The following is an 18,425-nucleotide window of genomic DNA, read 5'->3' on the forward strand; positions in this document are numbered from 1 at the left end:
TAGTCTCCTCTGTTTTGTGTTGTAAGTTTTGAGTTATATAACTCAAACTGCTCCTTCTGTCTTGATTTTTCTCTTTCTTTCTCTTTTTTGGGTACTGCATTATTTTGCAGGTATCTCACAAGTTCAAGGCAAAATCGACTGTCTTAACCACTAAAACACTAGCAGAAATAGCAGTATTATAATTTTATAATCTGATAATTCACTCTCTCTTACTATTTTTGTGATTATATTTTGCCTTTTCTACCTGTGGATGTAGCAGTCATGAAGTGTCCTCACAGAACTACTACTGGGAGCCTCAGTGAATTTTCTCCACCGTTCTAAGATAGCAGTACAGCAAGGTCAATGAACTTTATTCTGGGTACTATCTTTGATCGTATTATCAAATGAGTTGATAGGGGAATAAAGATCAACTACAGTGACTTAGCTGGCAATTTTAATTTTTGCTGAACAAGGTTCTTAAAGAATGTGTCGTCTACACCCACTAAAATTCAAGATAAAGGCATTTCAACCATGTTGTCTTAGAAAACTGGAAACAGCTTAGTGTGATGGCCAGTTTCCAACTATTTAACAGTAGTCAATTTTTGTATTCTGTTTCATTTCCCAATTTTGGATATTCTTTATTTCACCTGTTGCTGGGGGGGAATTTATAAAAAATATCAATAACCCAACACAACATCTTGCAAGCTGTGTTTCTTCAACCATATGTATTGAAGTTTGCTAAAATCCTAATCTTCATATGTTTTAGCTTTAAATAAGTATTTACCAGAATACACTGATTCTGCTGCATAATATATACCTTATACAGCAGAAAAAGTCTATAATTTTCTGGGTTTGCTGACATTCGTGTTAGCTAAACTGAAAACTTAGCAATTTCATTTTGAATTTGAAAATTAATTTTTAAGCATACATAAGATCACTCTTGTGGTTAGCATTCTTCTGCCTTCATACTAGCGTTAGTTATTTACAGAGTGACCAATACGGTGTTGGACCCTTTTTACAAATAATACTGTGCGAATTCACTGTTAAAAGCTAGGCTTGGTGGAGTGGGAACCACAGCTACTGACAGAGACACAGGGTCCTGTTCATGCTGGTGGGCACCTGGGGAGGTCTCCAGCCCCTGCCCAGCATGGGCTCAGACCAGGCTGCTCAGGGCTTCACCCAGCTGGAACATGAACCCCCAAGGATGAAGACCCTGCTCGCCAAGGGGAAAAGGCTCCTCCTTATCTCCAGCCTGAGCCTCTCACGTTTCAGCTTGTGCTGCTGCCTCTCCTGCCATGCACTGCTGCAAAGAGCCTGGCTGCATCTCCTCCATCCCCTCCTGTCTGTGCTGGGGATGCTGTTAAGAATAGTTTCATTCCCTTGCTCTGAGGTCTTTGGACCCCAACTTCTGTGTTAATTTCCCTCACTCATGTCTACATTAGTTCTTTTTGAATTCAGAACCGTATCGGTGTAAAGCAAACACTGAATTTGTGAAAATTAAATCATCATGAATCTACATGGGCTTATGTTTGGTCTTAGCTAAGCCAGGCTGTACAGACAAATTAGGGGCTATTGACTTCTGTTACTCAGGAGTGTAGTTCTTTACGGGCTGTCTTCCTAAAGACATGCTGTGATGAGCTGCTTCAAGGGACTGTAGGGCATAGGGGAAGGAGTGTTCATCCCAGGTCTCTTCAAAGAGGCATGCCAAATGTGGGAGATGGGTATTTGAGCTGCTGTTACCTCTGTAGTGACCAAGAGGCAGGGTAAATGAGGTGAGCCAGCAGTGGAGCGAGTTGCCCTCCAGCATTTCACCGCCCTGATTAATACTAAGAGTGTAACTGCCTTCACAGGTGGCTCGTAAAACTGTAATAATTAAAGATATATTCAGTGTTGCGATCTATCAGCACAGCTCTTCTAGGTGGGATGTAGTTCTGTCACCGAAATTCGGGAATGAAAGAAAACTCCTTAACACTAATTTAGCATTAAGAAGCAGGCATTTCCTTTATTGCAGCGCTGGGTGTCAGGAGGATAGTTCCTCAAATCAGGCACACCTAATGCTGGTTCTCTTGTCATATTTATACACAAATGTTACAAAGATTACAAAGTGGTACACTCCCCGTTCCAATAATTGGTTCATATTTCTTCGCTTAGTATGCAAACTAGAACGCATGCTCAGTTCTGTTCTCCGCCTCTATCTTTTGAGTAGGTGGTATAATTTGGGTAGGGGGCTTATGGGTCGGTGGTCGTGGGGACCCTGGCCCAAATTACCTTTCCCCTAGTTTCTCAGTATTTCAGTGTTGGTAATTGTTTGCTATACGCCTCAGCAAGATAAGGATGTTGCTGGAGGCAATTAATGTCCTCCCTTTCTGCAAAGTATGTACATAAGGACCTTGAAGTGTCTTGTAGCTCCTCCTTTTTCTCATGATGTGTAGCAGGTGCTCATTCTAAGAATTGTTAGCCTTCTACCTAAAGTAATAATGAATAGTTTCTTATCACATATAATACAAGCAGGCCTTCATTACAGGCCTTTCTTCTTGGCTACATTTTCTTATTATGTATAATATAAGCAGGCCTTCGTTACAGGCCTATCTTTTTGGCTACAGTTCTACTTTTAAGCTTAATTGCTACCTAAGCTGCTTACAGTCTTACTAGGCTTTTTGGTTTGTGCCTTGCGTCAGTTTGGAAACTGGTACTATCTCAGAGAGCTCTAGCACAAGGTCAGTGTCTTCACGTGTTATAAGTGTTAAGCTATATTTGCTGAGAAATGACTCTCTAGAAGAAACGTCCAGTTGGGCAAACAAAGGAAATGCTATCTGCCACATAGTACAGTATTTGTGGTATGTGTTTACTGCAGAAATCTCACTCTTTATGCATTTTTATGTGTGACATTGGGCTAGTGAGCATTTGGAGTTAAACGAGCAAATTCATTACCATTGTCAAAAAATCATTGATGTTTGAATTCTGCAAGAATACAACCCTCCCTCTCAAACTGCACTCAAACTGTCTTTCATCAGACTTTTGGTTTGCAAGTGGTGAAGGAAGACCTCTGCAGTGTTAAAACTCTCACTTAAAAAAAAACAAGCAAGTGCATCTGTCTGGAATAAACTGTGTGGGAGGAGTATGGGGGAGTGGAGCTGCTGACTCCTAGGCTTTAGAAACTTTGTCCTGGATGTTGCTGAGTTCAAGTATAATAAACACATGACTCTTGAGTCTCCAGAAAAAATTGCAGTTTACTGAAAACAAGAAATTAATCTTTATACATTAGATGTAATAGTAACACTGAGTAAAAGGCAAAAAAGAAATGAACTTTGAAGTGAGAACTGAAGATCAGTAAAAAAATAACTTTGTGGAAGGTATGATGTGACTGTGGAAGAAATTAATTGAAAACCAGAGGATTTTTTTAAAAAATTAATCTTTATGCAAGGAATATAATAGTAGTGCTTTGAGTAAAAAGAAGAGATGAGTTTTGAAATCAGAACTAAAATTATAATATCCTTGTTTATGGCTGCAGAAGAAATTAATTCAAAACCCAGAGAATTATTTGCCACCAGATTTCACAGCATTAACTGTTTTGACTTGATCTCTTTTGCTGGAGTAATTTATGGAGAGAAAATAGATTTTGAGACATCCAGGGCCTAAGCTATTCTGCTTTGGTGCTTTGTAGCCTTATATTCCAAAGTCTGCTTTTGCAGTTGCGGTGCAGAATGAACAGAACTCAGTGCAACTGCCCCGGTACAGCAGTTTCCAAGGTCAGGATGGGGGGTGGCGAGGGAAGTAAAGAAGATCTGCTTTCCTCATCTAGGAGGACCAGTGTCCAATTCCACCTGGGTCTATTACGGTGGGCAAGTCTATTGCTCTGCATAATCTTAGACTACTAACTGTCTTTCTGCATCCTCAGGTATCAAAATATTTTGTAAATCTTTCCCTTTGGCAGATGTTGAGTAGCATTATTCATTGACTGCCAGGAACAGGTTGACTGAAGGTGATTTTTGCACAGCTTTCAGGGCACTGAGAAGCATTGAGAAGCAAGACCAAAGACTAAACTATAGTTGGGGGAGGGAGAGAGTGCAGATGCTTTCCATTTGAACATTTAAGAAGCATTCTGTTGTAATCTCTCCAAACTAGATTGGCAGACTCATTTAAAAGTTAATCTTAAATGAAATTTCTTAAGCAAGAAATACTGGTGAAGCATATTAAAATGGAATGAAAAGAACTGTTCCATTTTTATCAGTTATTTAGGGAAAATGCGAGAAAATCAAGTTCTTTAATACTAAGAAATAAATCCTGGGTGTTTGGTGTGAGCCCAGTTGACACAAATATGGTTCTTTTAGAAACACTAAATCAAGTTGTGGATGGCTATGGCTTCATCCAGTGCTGATTCTGCAAGGTTTAGCTAATGAAAGATGCCTTCTGAGATACATTTTAACGCATGTGCAAGAGACCCAGAATGTACGTTGCATTAGCACAAAAAGGGCTCCCAAAACCATTTGCCTGCAGCTGTTTCTCTCACTATTGTTTCCATGTTGGTTGAAATCCTGTTACTAGTCAGTTTTTGCATTTTCCAGAATTTTGGTAGAATTGAAACTTCCCCGGAATATTTTACCAGGTTATTATTTTATCTTTTCTGTTCTTGGTTTGCACCTTAGTCTGCTACTGTTTATACTTGCATCACCAATGTTGCATTTTTTTACACAGGGGTACAAGGCATTTCAGTTAAAAACTGTTAGCATTATATGTAACTGTAGTTTTCTGTCATGATTTCTTTTCAATTAGGTGAAAATGAAATCCTTGAAACTCTATACAATATTGCAAGCAAGAACAAGATATGGAGGTCCTATATAGGCATGGGTTATTACAACTGCTCAGTGCCTCAGCCCATTACACGGAATTTATTGGAGAATGCAGGATGGTAATGTACAACATTTTCTTTTTAGATGCATTATGTATAAATATACGTTTGAAGTTCATTTGAGCATAGACAAATATACCCCAAAACGATTTTTTGTTTTTACTAAGGCTTTCATGTATTTGATACTGATGAGTAAGTGCAGGAACTGTGTTGTTCATGGTGAAGCTAGCGAGGAAAAAGAATAGTTTTGAATTTAGAAGATGATTTTTCTGTGAAGTATTTCACTGATTTTTGTGACTTCTATTCACAGCTCCTATTTATTATTAACTAGAACAAGAATATTTGTTTGCTTTAAGGAAGTATACAGACTTCTCCTAAACTAAAAAAGTAATTCTAAAGTAATTATTTCCTAACTTCTGCCTAAAGTTAAACCAGCTCCCTCCTCCACTGGCATATGCAATTTTGGGTGAAGGTAGTTAGATACTACGCAATACTCTGATTATGGTTTTCTTATGAGGAAGTAAGAAGCCTTGAAAATTTAAAATACTTTTCTCTTGGTATTTCTTTATTGGGGTTTTTTTTTTTTTTTTTTTTTTGAAGCCACTGACCTTCAAGAGTTTATGTGTATCCATAAAGTATATTCTTTTCTGAACAAATAATTCACTGGTGCCTGACAATAGGTGCACAGCAGTACTTGACAATTCATTTCTAAAGAGCCTGAGAATCTTGTACTTTGTTCTTATCTCACCCACCTAATGTTTCAGTTTTTTAGGACAAGCAAAAGAACAGCCTGTCTGACAGACTCGAATTTGAATGTTACTGAGGGTTTTTTGTTTGTTGGGGTTTTTTTACTTAAATGTAAAAAAATATTTTAATGCATTTATTTATATTTTATGAACAACATTAATCTAAATAATAATGGAGTTTTGTCTCTTGATGTCCTTTTCCTGACAAAGGCACTAAGGCCTGTCTATAAGTACTCATTTAACATGGACATTTCTCAGTAGAACTGTAACTCAGAAATGATGCAATAGAAAAACTAAATTTACTATGGAGTCTCACTTTCCAACAGACTGAATGTCACTGATACCCTGCATTGCCTCATTGGGTTTAGAAGTTCCCTTATCTCTAGTCAGTAACATCCTTCTTTTTGGTACAGTATTAAAACAATAACTGTAATCTTTATTACTGAGTAATTTTTACTTTCATAAAAGCAGTATTTAAAGGTTATATACATGTAAAAAAAGCCCTAACCAACCAAAGAGAGTCAAACTAGTCAGTGTAAAAAGCCACTGTTAGTTAAATGCTATTAGTTTTTGTACTTCGGGGTGCCATAAATGGGTCTATGTATCTGTAGACCTCCACATCTATGTATTATTAGACTTGTCTGCTTTATTTGCACCTCAAACTTTTGAACTGACAAAAAAGTTGCACCGTTTGGACTCAAGGAATCTATACAAACATCTATTCAAAGTTTTATTTGGCTTTGTCCCCACCTACGTTTTACAAAGTATGCTATATAAATACTTCAGTACAGTGCCACAAAATAAATAATCAGTTGTTAGAGACAAAAATAAGAACAGCTAAAAAGTGCCCCAAAATGAACCACATATTTTTAATTCCTAACAAATTATATAGCATTAGTGAATCAACTGGAAGAGTCTATACAGAAATGTGCTCTTGGAGTGTCCAGTAAAGTCAAACTAGATGGCTAAAAGCTGAACTTTTAGATGACTAAAGTGAAGGCTAAAATATTTTTGGGTAGAGGGCGTATTTTGTATGTGTGTAAAAGCAGCTATACAGAATTTATGGAAGCTGTTTAAGAAACCGCACCTCTCCTTACATCTGCTGAGTGTGTAACACTTTCTGTGCTAACGCGCTTCACGTTGCAGCTCCAAGAGAAATAAGTGCTGCAAGTGCAGGCTTATTGTTTCTGCTTAATTCTGCCTCTCTCACATGACTCGTAGTTTCTCATTGCTTGGCATTCATTAGAGCAAGGATTGCCTTGGAATACAACATAAGTTTATAAAAGTTTGTTCATAGAAGCCTGTGAACAGACAAGTGAAGGACTTCACCGTATTTAGGACACTTGGACTTGCTAGGAGGAAGTAGGAAGCAAAGGGGTAGATTTTAGGAGGAAACTGTAGAACAAAATGTATTTTTGGCTGAAAATGAGACTACTGACCCACACTGCTTTCTTTAGAAAATTACCACAAAAGTCTTCCCAACTCTCAGATTCTGTTAAGAAAATACTCAACACTGTTGGACTTTCAAAATGTTTTGAAGCATTTCGACAATGATCTATATCTCTGTTCACCATAAAAGCTGAATAGCTTAATTACTGTGAGATAAAATTGTCTGGCCAAAATTACGCACAACTAAGTGTCTGGGAAGTCAGCATTCAGAAATTTATTGTACCGGTAGTTTTAAAAAAAGCATAGGTGTCCTTTTCTTTTAAGTCTGAATCCCATTTTAACTCCTTCTGTATTCATGAAACAAGCTATTTCAAAACACTTAGGGTAGATATTTTTCAGATAACTTTTTATCCAAAGAACACTTTGATTGAAAGTTAGAGAACAAGCAGAGAAATTTCTGTCACAGACCTGAAATGCTGCAGTTAAAAATCCAGTCTCCTATGTGAGAAATTTGACTTAGTCACAGAAGGTAGAGGATAAGTATCCCTTATTTTTGATACTTGATTTCACAGATTCACAGAATCACAGATTAGTAGGGGTTGGAAGGGACCTCTAGAGATCATCTAATCCAACCCCCCTGCTAAAGCAGCATCACCTATTGAACAGGATGGCATCCAGGTGGGTTTTGAATATCTCCAGAGAAGGAGACTCCACAACCTCTCTGGGCAGCCTGTTCCAGTGCTCGGTCACCCTCACAGTGAAGAAGTTTTTCCTCATATTCAGATGGAACTTTCTGTGTTCCACTTTGTGCCCGTTGCCCCTTGTCCTGTCACTGGGCACCACTGCCAAGAGTCTGGCCTCATCCTCTTGATACCTGCTCTTTAGATATTTATAAGTATTTATGAGATCCTTTCTCAGTCTTCTCTTCTCCAGGCTAAACAGACCCAGCTCTCTCCGCCTTTCCTCATACAAGAGATGCTCCAGTCCCTTAATCATCCTTGTAGCCCTCCAGTGGACTCTCTCCAGGAGTTCCCTGTCTTTCTTGAACTGGGGAGCCCAGAACTGGGCACAGAACTCCAGACGTGGCCTCCCCAGGGCAGAGTAGTGGGGGAGGATAACCTCCCTCAACCTGCTGGCCACGCTCTTCTTAATGCAGCCCAGGATACCATGGGCCTTCTTGGCCATGAGGACATACTGCTTGCTCATGGAGAGCTTGTTGTCCACCAGGACTCCCAGGTCCTTCTCTGCAGTGCTGCTTCCCAGCAGGCCAACCCCTAACCTGTACTGGTGTCTGGGGTTGTTCTTCCCTAGGTGCAGGACCCTACACTTGCCCGTGTTGATTTTCATTTGGTTCATCTCCGCCCAATTCTACCCAATTTCCTTTTGGGTTTGGTTACTGGCTGCTATCACTTGCTTGTTCGTAGAAGCCTGTAAGTAACGATTCCATGCTAACATGAGGTGGAAGTCTTAGAAGTATGTTCCATACACTACTTAGTTGATATTAGCAAATATATATTAGCCTGTTTTTTTCCAAACAAACAAGTAAATAGCAGACCAGTTTGTAACTTTATCTTTAGAACATCTCAACTCTAAAATGCAGGCAGAAGGATTTCTTTTGGGGCATACCACCAATTATGTGACTTTCAGCACTTACTCCTCAAATGTATGAATACCTGTCATCTGTCTGCTGGTATGGATGCATGGTCTTTATTCTGCTGTACCCCATATTAACATATTAATTAAACTTTTTCACACTCAATGTGCTAAGCTCTTTCCCTAGCACCAAATTAATTCTTTGCCCTGCCATGAGCATAAATGAATAACTAAACACAGGAAGAATGTTTGGTTTCAGAAATCAGCTTACATATAGCTTTCTCATGAACAAATATGTCAAAACAGTGTAGTGTTGATTTGGGGGACTTAAATGGATAAAAATAGCTGTCAGGCCTTGAAAATCAAGAAGGCCTTTAAAGTCACACTAATACCATACAACAGAGCATGAGGTCTCCAATGTACATGTCAGTTGCTTCTTTTGTCCCCAGACATTAAATATGTAAGAATAAAGTACCTGTACCAAGGACACCTGCAATCTTTATGTTGGTAGGTAACTTACTAAATTTATTAGCTAGTAGCACTTGGAACTTACACATTGCATTCTGAAAATTACTGCATACCATGCAAAAATCTGATATAAACATTACGCAGCTGGTTTCTACTTGTAGACAGATACAGAAAACTGCACAAGCAACTAAAAAGCATGCCAAATTGGCAGTAAATTCAGTGTTTATGCTTTGAGTGGAAACTGGCATGTCTCCATGCCCTATCATAAGACTGTCCAGCTTTCTCAAACCCATGGGTAAGATACTGTTTTAGGAACACCCTTATAACTGCTCTTCAAAGATGCATAAAGTGCCAAATGATGCATCTGGAAGTCTATATACAGTACAGCATTTGGGAATTTTACAGGCTGGATGAAACTGCTTGCAGTTGGATAGCTCCTAGTTGTACACCTTTACTCTAGTGTCTTTCTACACTGCAATATTTATATATGTGCATATTTAGATTAAATACAGCTTTTCTGCGTGTGTTTTGTTTCAGTTTTGGCCTTAACAGTAATATCCAGTCCATAAAAGTCAGTTAATTTAAAAAATTCATGTATTTATGACTGAACTTCATTATCAGTTTTCCAGTGTTGTCAGATGTATGATTTATCTTTTTTCTGTGGCTCATGTATGTTGGCTTTAAATTCTACTAGTGGTCTGTCCTTACTTTAAGCTTGTTTCGTCTTTTTACTTGTCAGGTCTCAAAAAGAATACTCTGTATAACTGGAAATCCAAATCAATTCTACCTCCGCCATTGCATGAGATTAGTCTTTGCAGATGTCTAAAATGGCAAGAACATAGTTTATAACAAGATATAACAAGATAGAAGCTAGTTAGTAGTAGTTTAAGACTAGGTTTATTTATTTATTTAACACAATATTAAAACCTCATTTAAGAAGTCATTTGAGCATAAACTATAAGTGGAAATTCTTGAGGCTTTTTTAATAGGTTTCTAGGCAGCTGATTTGAGTGGTCTGCTTTGAAGCATTCATTGCAAAGTCTGTCTCTAATTATATAAGATAAAATCTTAGGAAAGGGAGTTCTCATCCAGTAAGGAGTTGTGAATGTTAAGAAAGATGCTTTGGTTTTGAAAACAAAATAGAGAATTTTGCACCACATGAACAGCTACAACTTTAATGTCCTTCACTAAAATTTGCAGCCACGTTTAATGTGAAGTATTGCTTCTCTGCTAATGATTTTTCTTTTTATTTTTTCTACGTTTCTCATTTTGCATCAGACCCTAATTAGTAATGGTTTAATGAAACAATGTTTTTTTCAAAATGAACAATAAAGCCAGTATACTCTAATTAAAATCTCACTTCCATTAATTGATTACTCTGGCAAGTACTAACCAGTGATTCTTGATTTTATTTTTCTTCTTTTGCACTGAGTAATATTTTTCTAATGCATTTCAATTAATCTCAATGCTTTAATTCTTATTAGTCTATTTCTAGTTTCTTCTGCAAGTTATAATGCAAAAAAAAAAAAAAGGCCTTTAGGTGAAATAAAATGAGAAAGTAAGATTGTTAACATCAAGTACAGAGGAGTTTCTTTTATTAAGCAAGAAAATTCATTGTTCGTGCAAAGGAGTTGGGAATAATTCTTTTTATTGGTGACAATTGAGTGGGCAGGGGGACCGTTCAGAAAACAAATCTTTATACTCTCATCTTGGAAGTTTATCTGACAAATTGAAAACTGGGTTTAGTAACCGTGAAGAGAAAAAAAATTACTACTATTGAGATGAGCAATGTTGTATGCAGCCCAGGATATGGTCTGACTTGTGAACTATGCAGTCAAGTATATGAGGAGAAGCAGTTTAGGAATTGAGTAGTTTAGTATGGGAAAATCATCCATATTTATCTAATTTGATATATAGCTATTAACTTCTGTCACTGTACTGAAGAGTATATGTGAGAAATTTGAGCATATGTATCATTGGAATAGATAATAAATACGCTGGCATCATATATTACACTTTGAGGTCACTTACCAAGTATATCCTTCTTTCTAGCTCTTCCATTCTCTTCTTCAGGACTTTTTTCCTACCTTCTCTCTTGCGTTACTATTTTATTGCTCCTCTCATCTTGCTCTATAGCACATATTCTGCAGCTTGTTCTTTAAAAATATTTGTTGCTCATCTTCTATTGACTTTACATGATTTGAGCTATCAAATACTTCAGCCACTCTAAAGAATATGCCTTCACCCATAAGCATTTTTCAAAAGTCTAGGGCTTACTACTGCAATTTCAGGAAACAATCTGTTGTTTTCTTCCATTGCTAGAAAACAGAGGCCACAAGTGTTCCCCTTTATCACTTGTTTCTGGCCGCTACTCTAAATTCAAACTGGCATAAAGTCTGTCCTGAACCACCATGGAATCCAGTACCCAAATTTCCAGCAGTGAGAGGAGAGTCTGGTATCTGTTATTGCCTTTCATCTCTGGACTCACGCTGCTTTGTTTTTCTGGATTGTTATAATGGAGTGTTTCTCTTAGATTGTTGCATTTTTTAAGGAATTGCTTATGTTGCCTCTATTCATTTGTTCTCCAAATGACAACAGATGAAAGTCACATCAGTCTCACTTCCCTTCACTGACATATAGGGAAACTGTCATTTCATAAGAAGTTGCATATTTCTGAGCTTGATCTTGTGAAATGCTGAGTGCCTTTCCTCCCATACGAGTGGAGAAGACTTGGCAAGTAAAGGGCTTCAGAAAGATTATTGAAAGATAATGGCAATACCTAGATATGTTTGAACTAAGCATTCTCATTTGGATGTTGTGACTTGACTCAGTTCTCCCACACTCAGCGCCTTCTTGCTCTCTCCCTTCCCCAAGAGGCACTCACACTTCTGTTTTAAAAGTAATTTCTCTTTTCAGAGTGGAGAAATAGAATTCTTCTCCTGTAAAAAGCCAAGTCAATACCAGAAGAGAAAATATTCTCAGGCTTCCGGGACAGTAATAAATTACAGCTATATAAAAATAACTGTTTTCTAACAAACTTTCATGTTAGTGAATTATGCTTTACAGTTTATTTTTCCTATGACATAGTTCAATTATTGGCATAATTCTGACACATATTTATTTTGCTAGACCAAAACTCAGAATTCTTTTCTTACAGGGTTACGCAGTATACTCCTTACCAACCTGAGGTCTCCCAGGGCAGGCTGGAGAGCCTGCTAAATTACCAGACTATGGTGTGTGATATCACAGGAATGGATGTGGCTAATGCATCTTTGCTGGATGAGGGGACAGCTGCTGCAGAAGCCATGCAATTATGTCACAGGTACTATGTTTAAATGTATGGTTAAGTGACAGTAGGAAGGAATTTTGGAGTTTGAAAGGTGTCTCACCTGTGTAGGCATGGATGGGTGAGCGGGTTGAAGCTGAGTGTGGCCTTTTCACTGTGACCAGGTCACTAAACAACTATAGCCCATCTTATTAAGCACCTGGAGAAGTTCTCAGTATTGATGTGAATGTTGAACTCAGACATCTAAGGCCTTAAGAAACCTAAGGACCTAGAGACCAAGGGGAAAGTTTAGAGCAAGGAAGACTTACTCTTGGTGGAGGAGGGTCAGGTTAGAGAATACTTAAGCAAACTGGACATACAGAGGTCTGTGGGCCCTGATGTTATGACCCATGAGTGCTGAGGGAGCTGCCTGATGTCACTGCGAGGCCACTCTATCTCTGAACAATCATGGTGACTGGGAGAGGTGCCTCAGTGCTGGAGGAAAGCAAATGTCGCTCCTATCTTCAGGAAGGGCAAGAATGAGAATGCAGGGAACTACGGGCTCGTCAGCCTCACCTTGATTCCTCAGAAGATGATGGAACAACTGCTAGTCCTGGAAACCATTTCCAGGCATGTGAAGGACAAGAAGGTGATCAGGAGTCACCAGCATGGATTCACACAGGGGAAGTCGTGCTTGACCAACCTGATAACTATCTACAAATAAATGGCTGGCTCGGTGGATGAGGGGAGAGCAGTGGATATTATCTGCCTCGACGGTCTCCCTTAAGTCCTCACAGAGAAGCTGATGAAGTATGGGCTGGATGAGACAAGAGAGGTCGATTGAAAACTGTCTGAATGACTGGGCCCAGAGGCTGGTGACCAGTGACATGAAGTCTAGTTAGAGACCAGTTACTAATGGACCCACTGGGTCCAATTAATGATCTGGATGATGGCACAGAGTGTATCCTCAGCAAGCTTGCTGATTACTCAAAACTGGGAGGATCAGCTGATACACCAGAGGGTTGTGCTGCTATCCAGAGGGACCCTGACAGACTGGAGAAATAGGCTGACAGGAATCTTATGATGCTGAACAAGGGGTTTGTGTGAAGTCCTGCACCTGGGGAGGAACAACCCCCAGCACATGAGGTACATGCTGGGGGCTGGCAGGCTAGAAAGCAGCTTTGCAGAAAAGGCCTTTGGAGGTCCTGGGGGTCACAAAATCAAACATGAGCCAGCAATGTGCTCTGGTGGCAAAGGCGGCAAATGGTATCCTGGGCTGCATTAGGAAGAGCGTTGCCAGCACACCAATGGAGGTGAGCCTTGCCCTCTTCTCAGCCCTTGTGAGGCCACACCTGGAGTGCTGTGTCCAGTTCTGGGCTTCCCAGAACAAGAGAGACATGGACATACTGCAGAGAGTCTAGTTGCCCTGCCCATGGTACCAGCCCAGCTGCTGGCACCCAGACACACACCGACTTCAGCTGCTACCACCACAGACACAGGGGCCCCTGTGGCTGAGGTGTTACTCCAGTTGATGGCACTGAAGTCCACTCACTCCGGTCACTCCAGTTGCTGCACCACAAACATGTGGATCCTCCATGGTCTCACTCCAGTTGCTGGCACCCAGACAGCCATATACACCCACCCCTCCTCCCCCAATACAGACTCCCCTCACCCATGAAAAGAATCAGAAAGGAATTTAACAAGAGAGTACAGACTGCACTAGTTGGATATAAGAACATGAACCAGCAATATATGACTGGGCCTGTTTACCCCCTAAACCCCTCTATTTTCTTACACTTGTTCCTCCCAGAATCACTTAGCTGTATCCTTTTTCCCCTAAACATCTCATAATAAGCCCTTGCAATCCCAAAATGCTCTTCCCCTGCATCCCATAATGTCTACCCCTCAGAGGGGGGCCCAGACAGTGTTTGTCAGGGTTAGTTAATTAATTTGGGTTCCTACCTGCCCTGGGGCCTCTGTGCTCCTCTGTTATTGTGGACATGGGTCTCTGATGGGCTGATATCTCCTGTGATGAGCCTGGGAGCAGCAGGGACAGGGTGTTATTTGGGCTGCCCCTCCTGCCATTGCCTCTATAGGGGTTGTGCAGAGGAGCTTTTGCCGCATAACCTGACGGCCTGTGGCATGAATCTCTTGTGTTCATGAACACTGAAGATACAAATTGTTTTTTTCTACTAGTGGTTAAAAGGAGCTTTAAAAAAACAGTGAAGTACCTCAGTCCAAAGTTGCTAAAAGTGAAACTGTTACTGGTATATCCAAATTTACTTTCAGGGATCTGTATCGTAGGGGCATTTGATAAGGATCTGTAAATCAAATGAAATGTGAGAGATGAGCAAAGGTCACTGCAGGACTGTGTATCAGGAAGGAGATTACACAGCAGAGACTGTGTTGTAACTATTCAGTTGCTCAAAGCATCAGTCTGACATAAAATTAGGTTTACCAGAGAAAATGAGGCAATTGTCTTAGTCTCCGTTTTAATACTTTGATGCCTCATATTTGGTTATGCAGGGCAACACTGAAAATCTGTATTAAAAACCACAGCTGTATTCCTTTAAAAGAGTATGTGTGTGTGGAGGCATTCCTGCAGCTTCTTAAGTTGGCTCCCTGTTCTGTGTCATAGTCTCTTTTAATTTTTGTCACATATGAATCTCATTTGAGTGTCTGAAATGAACTTTCTTATTTTAAATGGACCAGAATCTTCATTCAATCATACACTTAATTTGATTATGATAACCAAAATTTAAAACTGCCTTTTAACTTAGGAAAACTCACATTTAGAAAACCAATTAATTTTATTTCCATGGAAAACAATGTATTCTTGATATGTAACCCTTCCTTTTTTTCCTTTTTAACAGGCACAACAAAAGAAGGAAGTTCTATGTTGATGCCCGATGCCACCCTCAAACTATAGCAGTGCTCCAAACTAGAGCAAAGTAATGTTTTTCCTCATTTTCCACCATATCTTTTCACTTACATTGAATCATTTTTAATCTATATGTCTTCGCCATATACCTAACATTTTTGGATTATAGGATTATGCTTTCTTTGCAAAATAGAAGCAGAAATCTGTTAACATTTGGTGTTGCTTGTACTTTTCATTCAAATACAACAAAGAAGTAATTAAAGATGTTTAAAAAGAGACTAAACATCTGATAAAAAGAAAATATTTAATTTTCCCTTAAGTTGTTTGTGCAAATACATACTTTTGGTTATTGAATTCAGTCTGGTCATTTTTTTTAACTAGGAAAGTAATTACCCTAGACAGCAAAACTTCTCTTTTAATGAAAGCTAAATCCATTTTAAGTTTACAGTTTAAGGTAGCCATCTTCTAAAAATATTACTTGGTTCTCAAAGTGAAACATGCTAAAGCAGAAAAATGTTGATATTGAGTAGCTTATGCATCATCTGTTCTGCTTTGCTCCACATTTCTGATGATACCAAATACAATTATTCTTCAGTACTATATACCATGACATGAAACTCTCAATGTTTAGCGCTGCAAAGCAGGTTCAACTCTTTCTGTGTTAAAGAAAAAAGTCATATATAAGCCCATGAAAACATCTTGACTATGTCGTCTTCTGCATGTTTTTGTTTTCCAGTTATACAGGTGTTATTACTGAGCTCAAATTACCCCATGAGATGGATTTCAGTGGAAAGGATGTCAGTGGAGTATTATTTCAGTATCCAGACACTGAAGGGAAGGTGGAAGACTTCTCTGAACTTGTTGAAAGAGCTCATCAGAATGGGGTAAAGTAAATTTTATTGTCTCATCAGATTAAAATCAAACAGCCCTAGGTGTAGAAACTAAGTATTATATGAGCTACTGCTGAAGTATTGCTCTTCATTAATACCCTTCAACCATTGCACCTCAGCTCTGTGCAAGTTACGTGGAACTGTTTGACATTGTATCTTGTTCAAACTTTGCTCCCAAGCAAACACCGTTCCTTTAGAAGAGGCTGACAGCTCTGTGCACTTCTGTTCTCAGGCTCTCGCCTGCTGCGCTACTGATCTTCTGGCTCTCTGTATTCTGAAGCCTCCTGGAGAGTTTGGGGTAGATGTTGTCCTGGGTAGCTCCCAGAGGTTTGGTGTGCCACTCTGCTACGGGGGACCCCATGCGGCATTCTTTGCTGTCAAGGAAAATCTAGTGAGAATGATGCCGGGCAGGATGGTGGGCGTCACAAGGTAAAGGGTCGCTTCACTGTTGGTGTCTTCAGGGAAACAGAAATAAAGCACATTATGACCATCTTGTGCAGTCTTTATGACTAACAGTTGACCATGGTGTTGTACCAAACACCTTTTTTTCTTGAAAACTGAGAGAATAAAAGTTGCCTTCAATTTTTAGGAAGCAAGCTTAAAGAATTGCATTCATGTGGAATGAAGCTGTGAATTGTTTATAATGCTTGCTGCAATGTGGGATGAAGAGATAACTGAAACAGCAGAGATGTTGAATTGTAATTGCATGAAGCTTTGCAAGCTGACTTACTCCACTTATTCTGTACTGTTACACCTTTTTCTCTGACATCCAGTCATTAAAAACATGAATGGGAAGAAGTAGAAAATTCAGTGAACCTCCCAAATAATCAAGGAGCTTAAATCTAGTTCAAATTTTAGTCAAGCTTAAACAAAGCAGAGAAATAGTGTGCAAAAACTTACCTCTAATTCTTGTTAGTGGTGACATATTTTGAATTTTGACACAATGTCTAACTGGGAATAGTAGAAATGCAAAGTAATTGTCACCAGAAAGACTGAGTATCTTTAGCATAGAAACTATTCAGAAGTACTTCAGTAACCAAAATAACTAATGGCATTAACAGTTATCAATAAGCTTAGAAATATTCTATTTGTATAGTAATATTCCTTCAAATATATTTTCAATCATCTTGCTTATTCTAAGAGTATTCTTAGGCTTTACTCATAGTTCTGAAATCTGATCTCCAATTCAGATTTTGATCAGAACTCTGGTACAATCTTTTACAAAAGAACAGTAATTCTATTTATTAAGGTCATGCTACTGCTACTCTGTGACTACACCTAGTTTAATATTTTTAATCTACTTTAATCTTTCTGCCTCTCAAAAAAGTTGGAAAAGAAAATGTTAAAATTGAAAAAGCCACAGTACTTTCTTAATGCAGCTTTCTGCCATGGATTTTGTAAGTTTTCGGTCACAGAATCACAGAATGGTTGAGGTTGGAAGGGATCTCTGGAGGTCATCTAGTCCAACCCCCCCGTCTCAAGCAGGGTGACCTAGAGCCAGTAGCCCAAGAGAGTGTCCAGATGTCTTTTGAAGATCTCCAAGGAAGGAGATGCAACAGTTTCCCTGGGCAACCTGCGCTAGTTCTCAGTCACCGTCATGGTGGAAAAGTGTTTCCTCATGTCCGGGAGGAACCTCCTGTGTTTCAGTCTGCACCCATTGCTTCTGGTCCTGTCACTGGGCACTACTGATAAAAGCCTGGCTCCGTCCTCTTTGCAGCCTCCCTTCAGGTGTTTATGTAGATTGATGAGGTCATCCTTGAGCCGCCTTTTCTCCAGGCTGAACCCTCCCAGCTGTCTCAGTCTTTCCTCATATGAAAGATGCTCCAGTCCCTCCAACATCTTTGTTGGCCCCTCACTGGACTCCTTCCAGTAGGTCCATGTCTCTCTTGTACTGGGAATCCCAGAACTGGCCACAGCACTCCAGGTGTGGCCTCACCAGCGCTGAGGAAAGGGCAAGGATCGCCTCCCTTGACTTGTTGGCAAAGCTTTGCCTAATGCAGCCCGGGATCCCATTCACCTTCTTTGCTGCATGGGCACATTGCTGGCTCGTGTTCAACTTGGTGTCGCCCCAGGACCTCCAGGATTGTTTCTGCCAAGCTGCTTTGCACCTGGGTGGCCCGTAGCATGTACTGGTGCTTGGGGTTTTTCACCAGGTGCAGAGCTTTGTGCTTTTTGCTGAACTTCGTGAAGTTCCTGTTCAGTCCATTTCTCCAGCCTATCCAGGTCTCTCTGCATGGACTGATGATAAACTAAGCTGTATAGTCAAAATCCCCAAAAAACTGCTACAGTAAAAATTATTTAAATATCATACAGCTGGTCCGCAAGTACTTGAGGCATGTAGTCTAGCTACTCAAACCTCCACCTA

General features: G+C 39.5%; 1 protein-coding gene across 1 annotated transcript in view; it reads left to right on the forward strand.

Moving 5' to 3' along the window:
- GLDC (glycine decarboxylase) overlaps positions 1-18,425 on the forward strand; it is a 46,862-nt gene that overhangs the window by 4,953 nt on the left and 23,484 nt on the right. The window contains exons 3-7 of the mRNA XM_075739488.1: positions 4,753-4,888; positions 12,182-12,346; positions 15,163-15,240; positions 15,907-16,054; positions 16,293-16,489. Of these exons, the coding sequence (XP_075595603.1) occupies positions 4,753-4,888; positions 12,182-12,346; positions 15,163-15,240; positions 15,907-16,054; positions 16,293-16,489 (724 nt within the window). The remainder of the gene's footprint in view (positions 1-4,752; positions 4,889-12,181; positions 12,347-15,162; positions 15,241-15,906; positions 16,055-16,292; positions 16,490-18,425) is intronic.

This window comes from Balearica regulorum, chromosome Z (assembly GCF_011004875.1).
Source record: "Balearica regulorum gibbericeps isolate bBalReg1 chromosome Z, bBalReg1.pri, whole genome shotgun sequence".
Taxonomy (NCBI): domain Eukaryota; kingdom Metazoa; phylum Chordata; class Aves; order Gruiformes; family Gruidae; genus Balearica; species Balearica regulorum.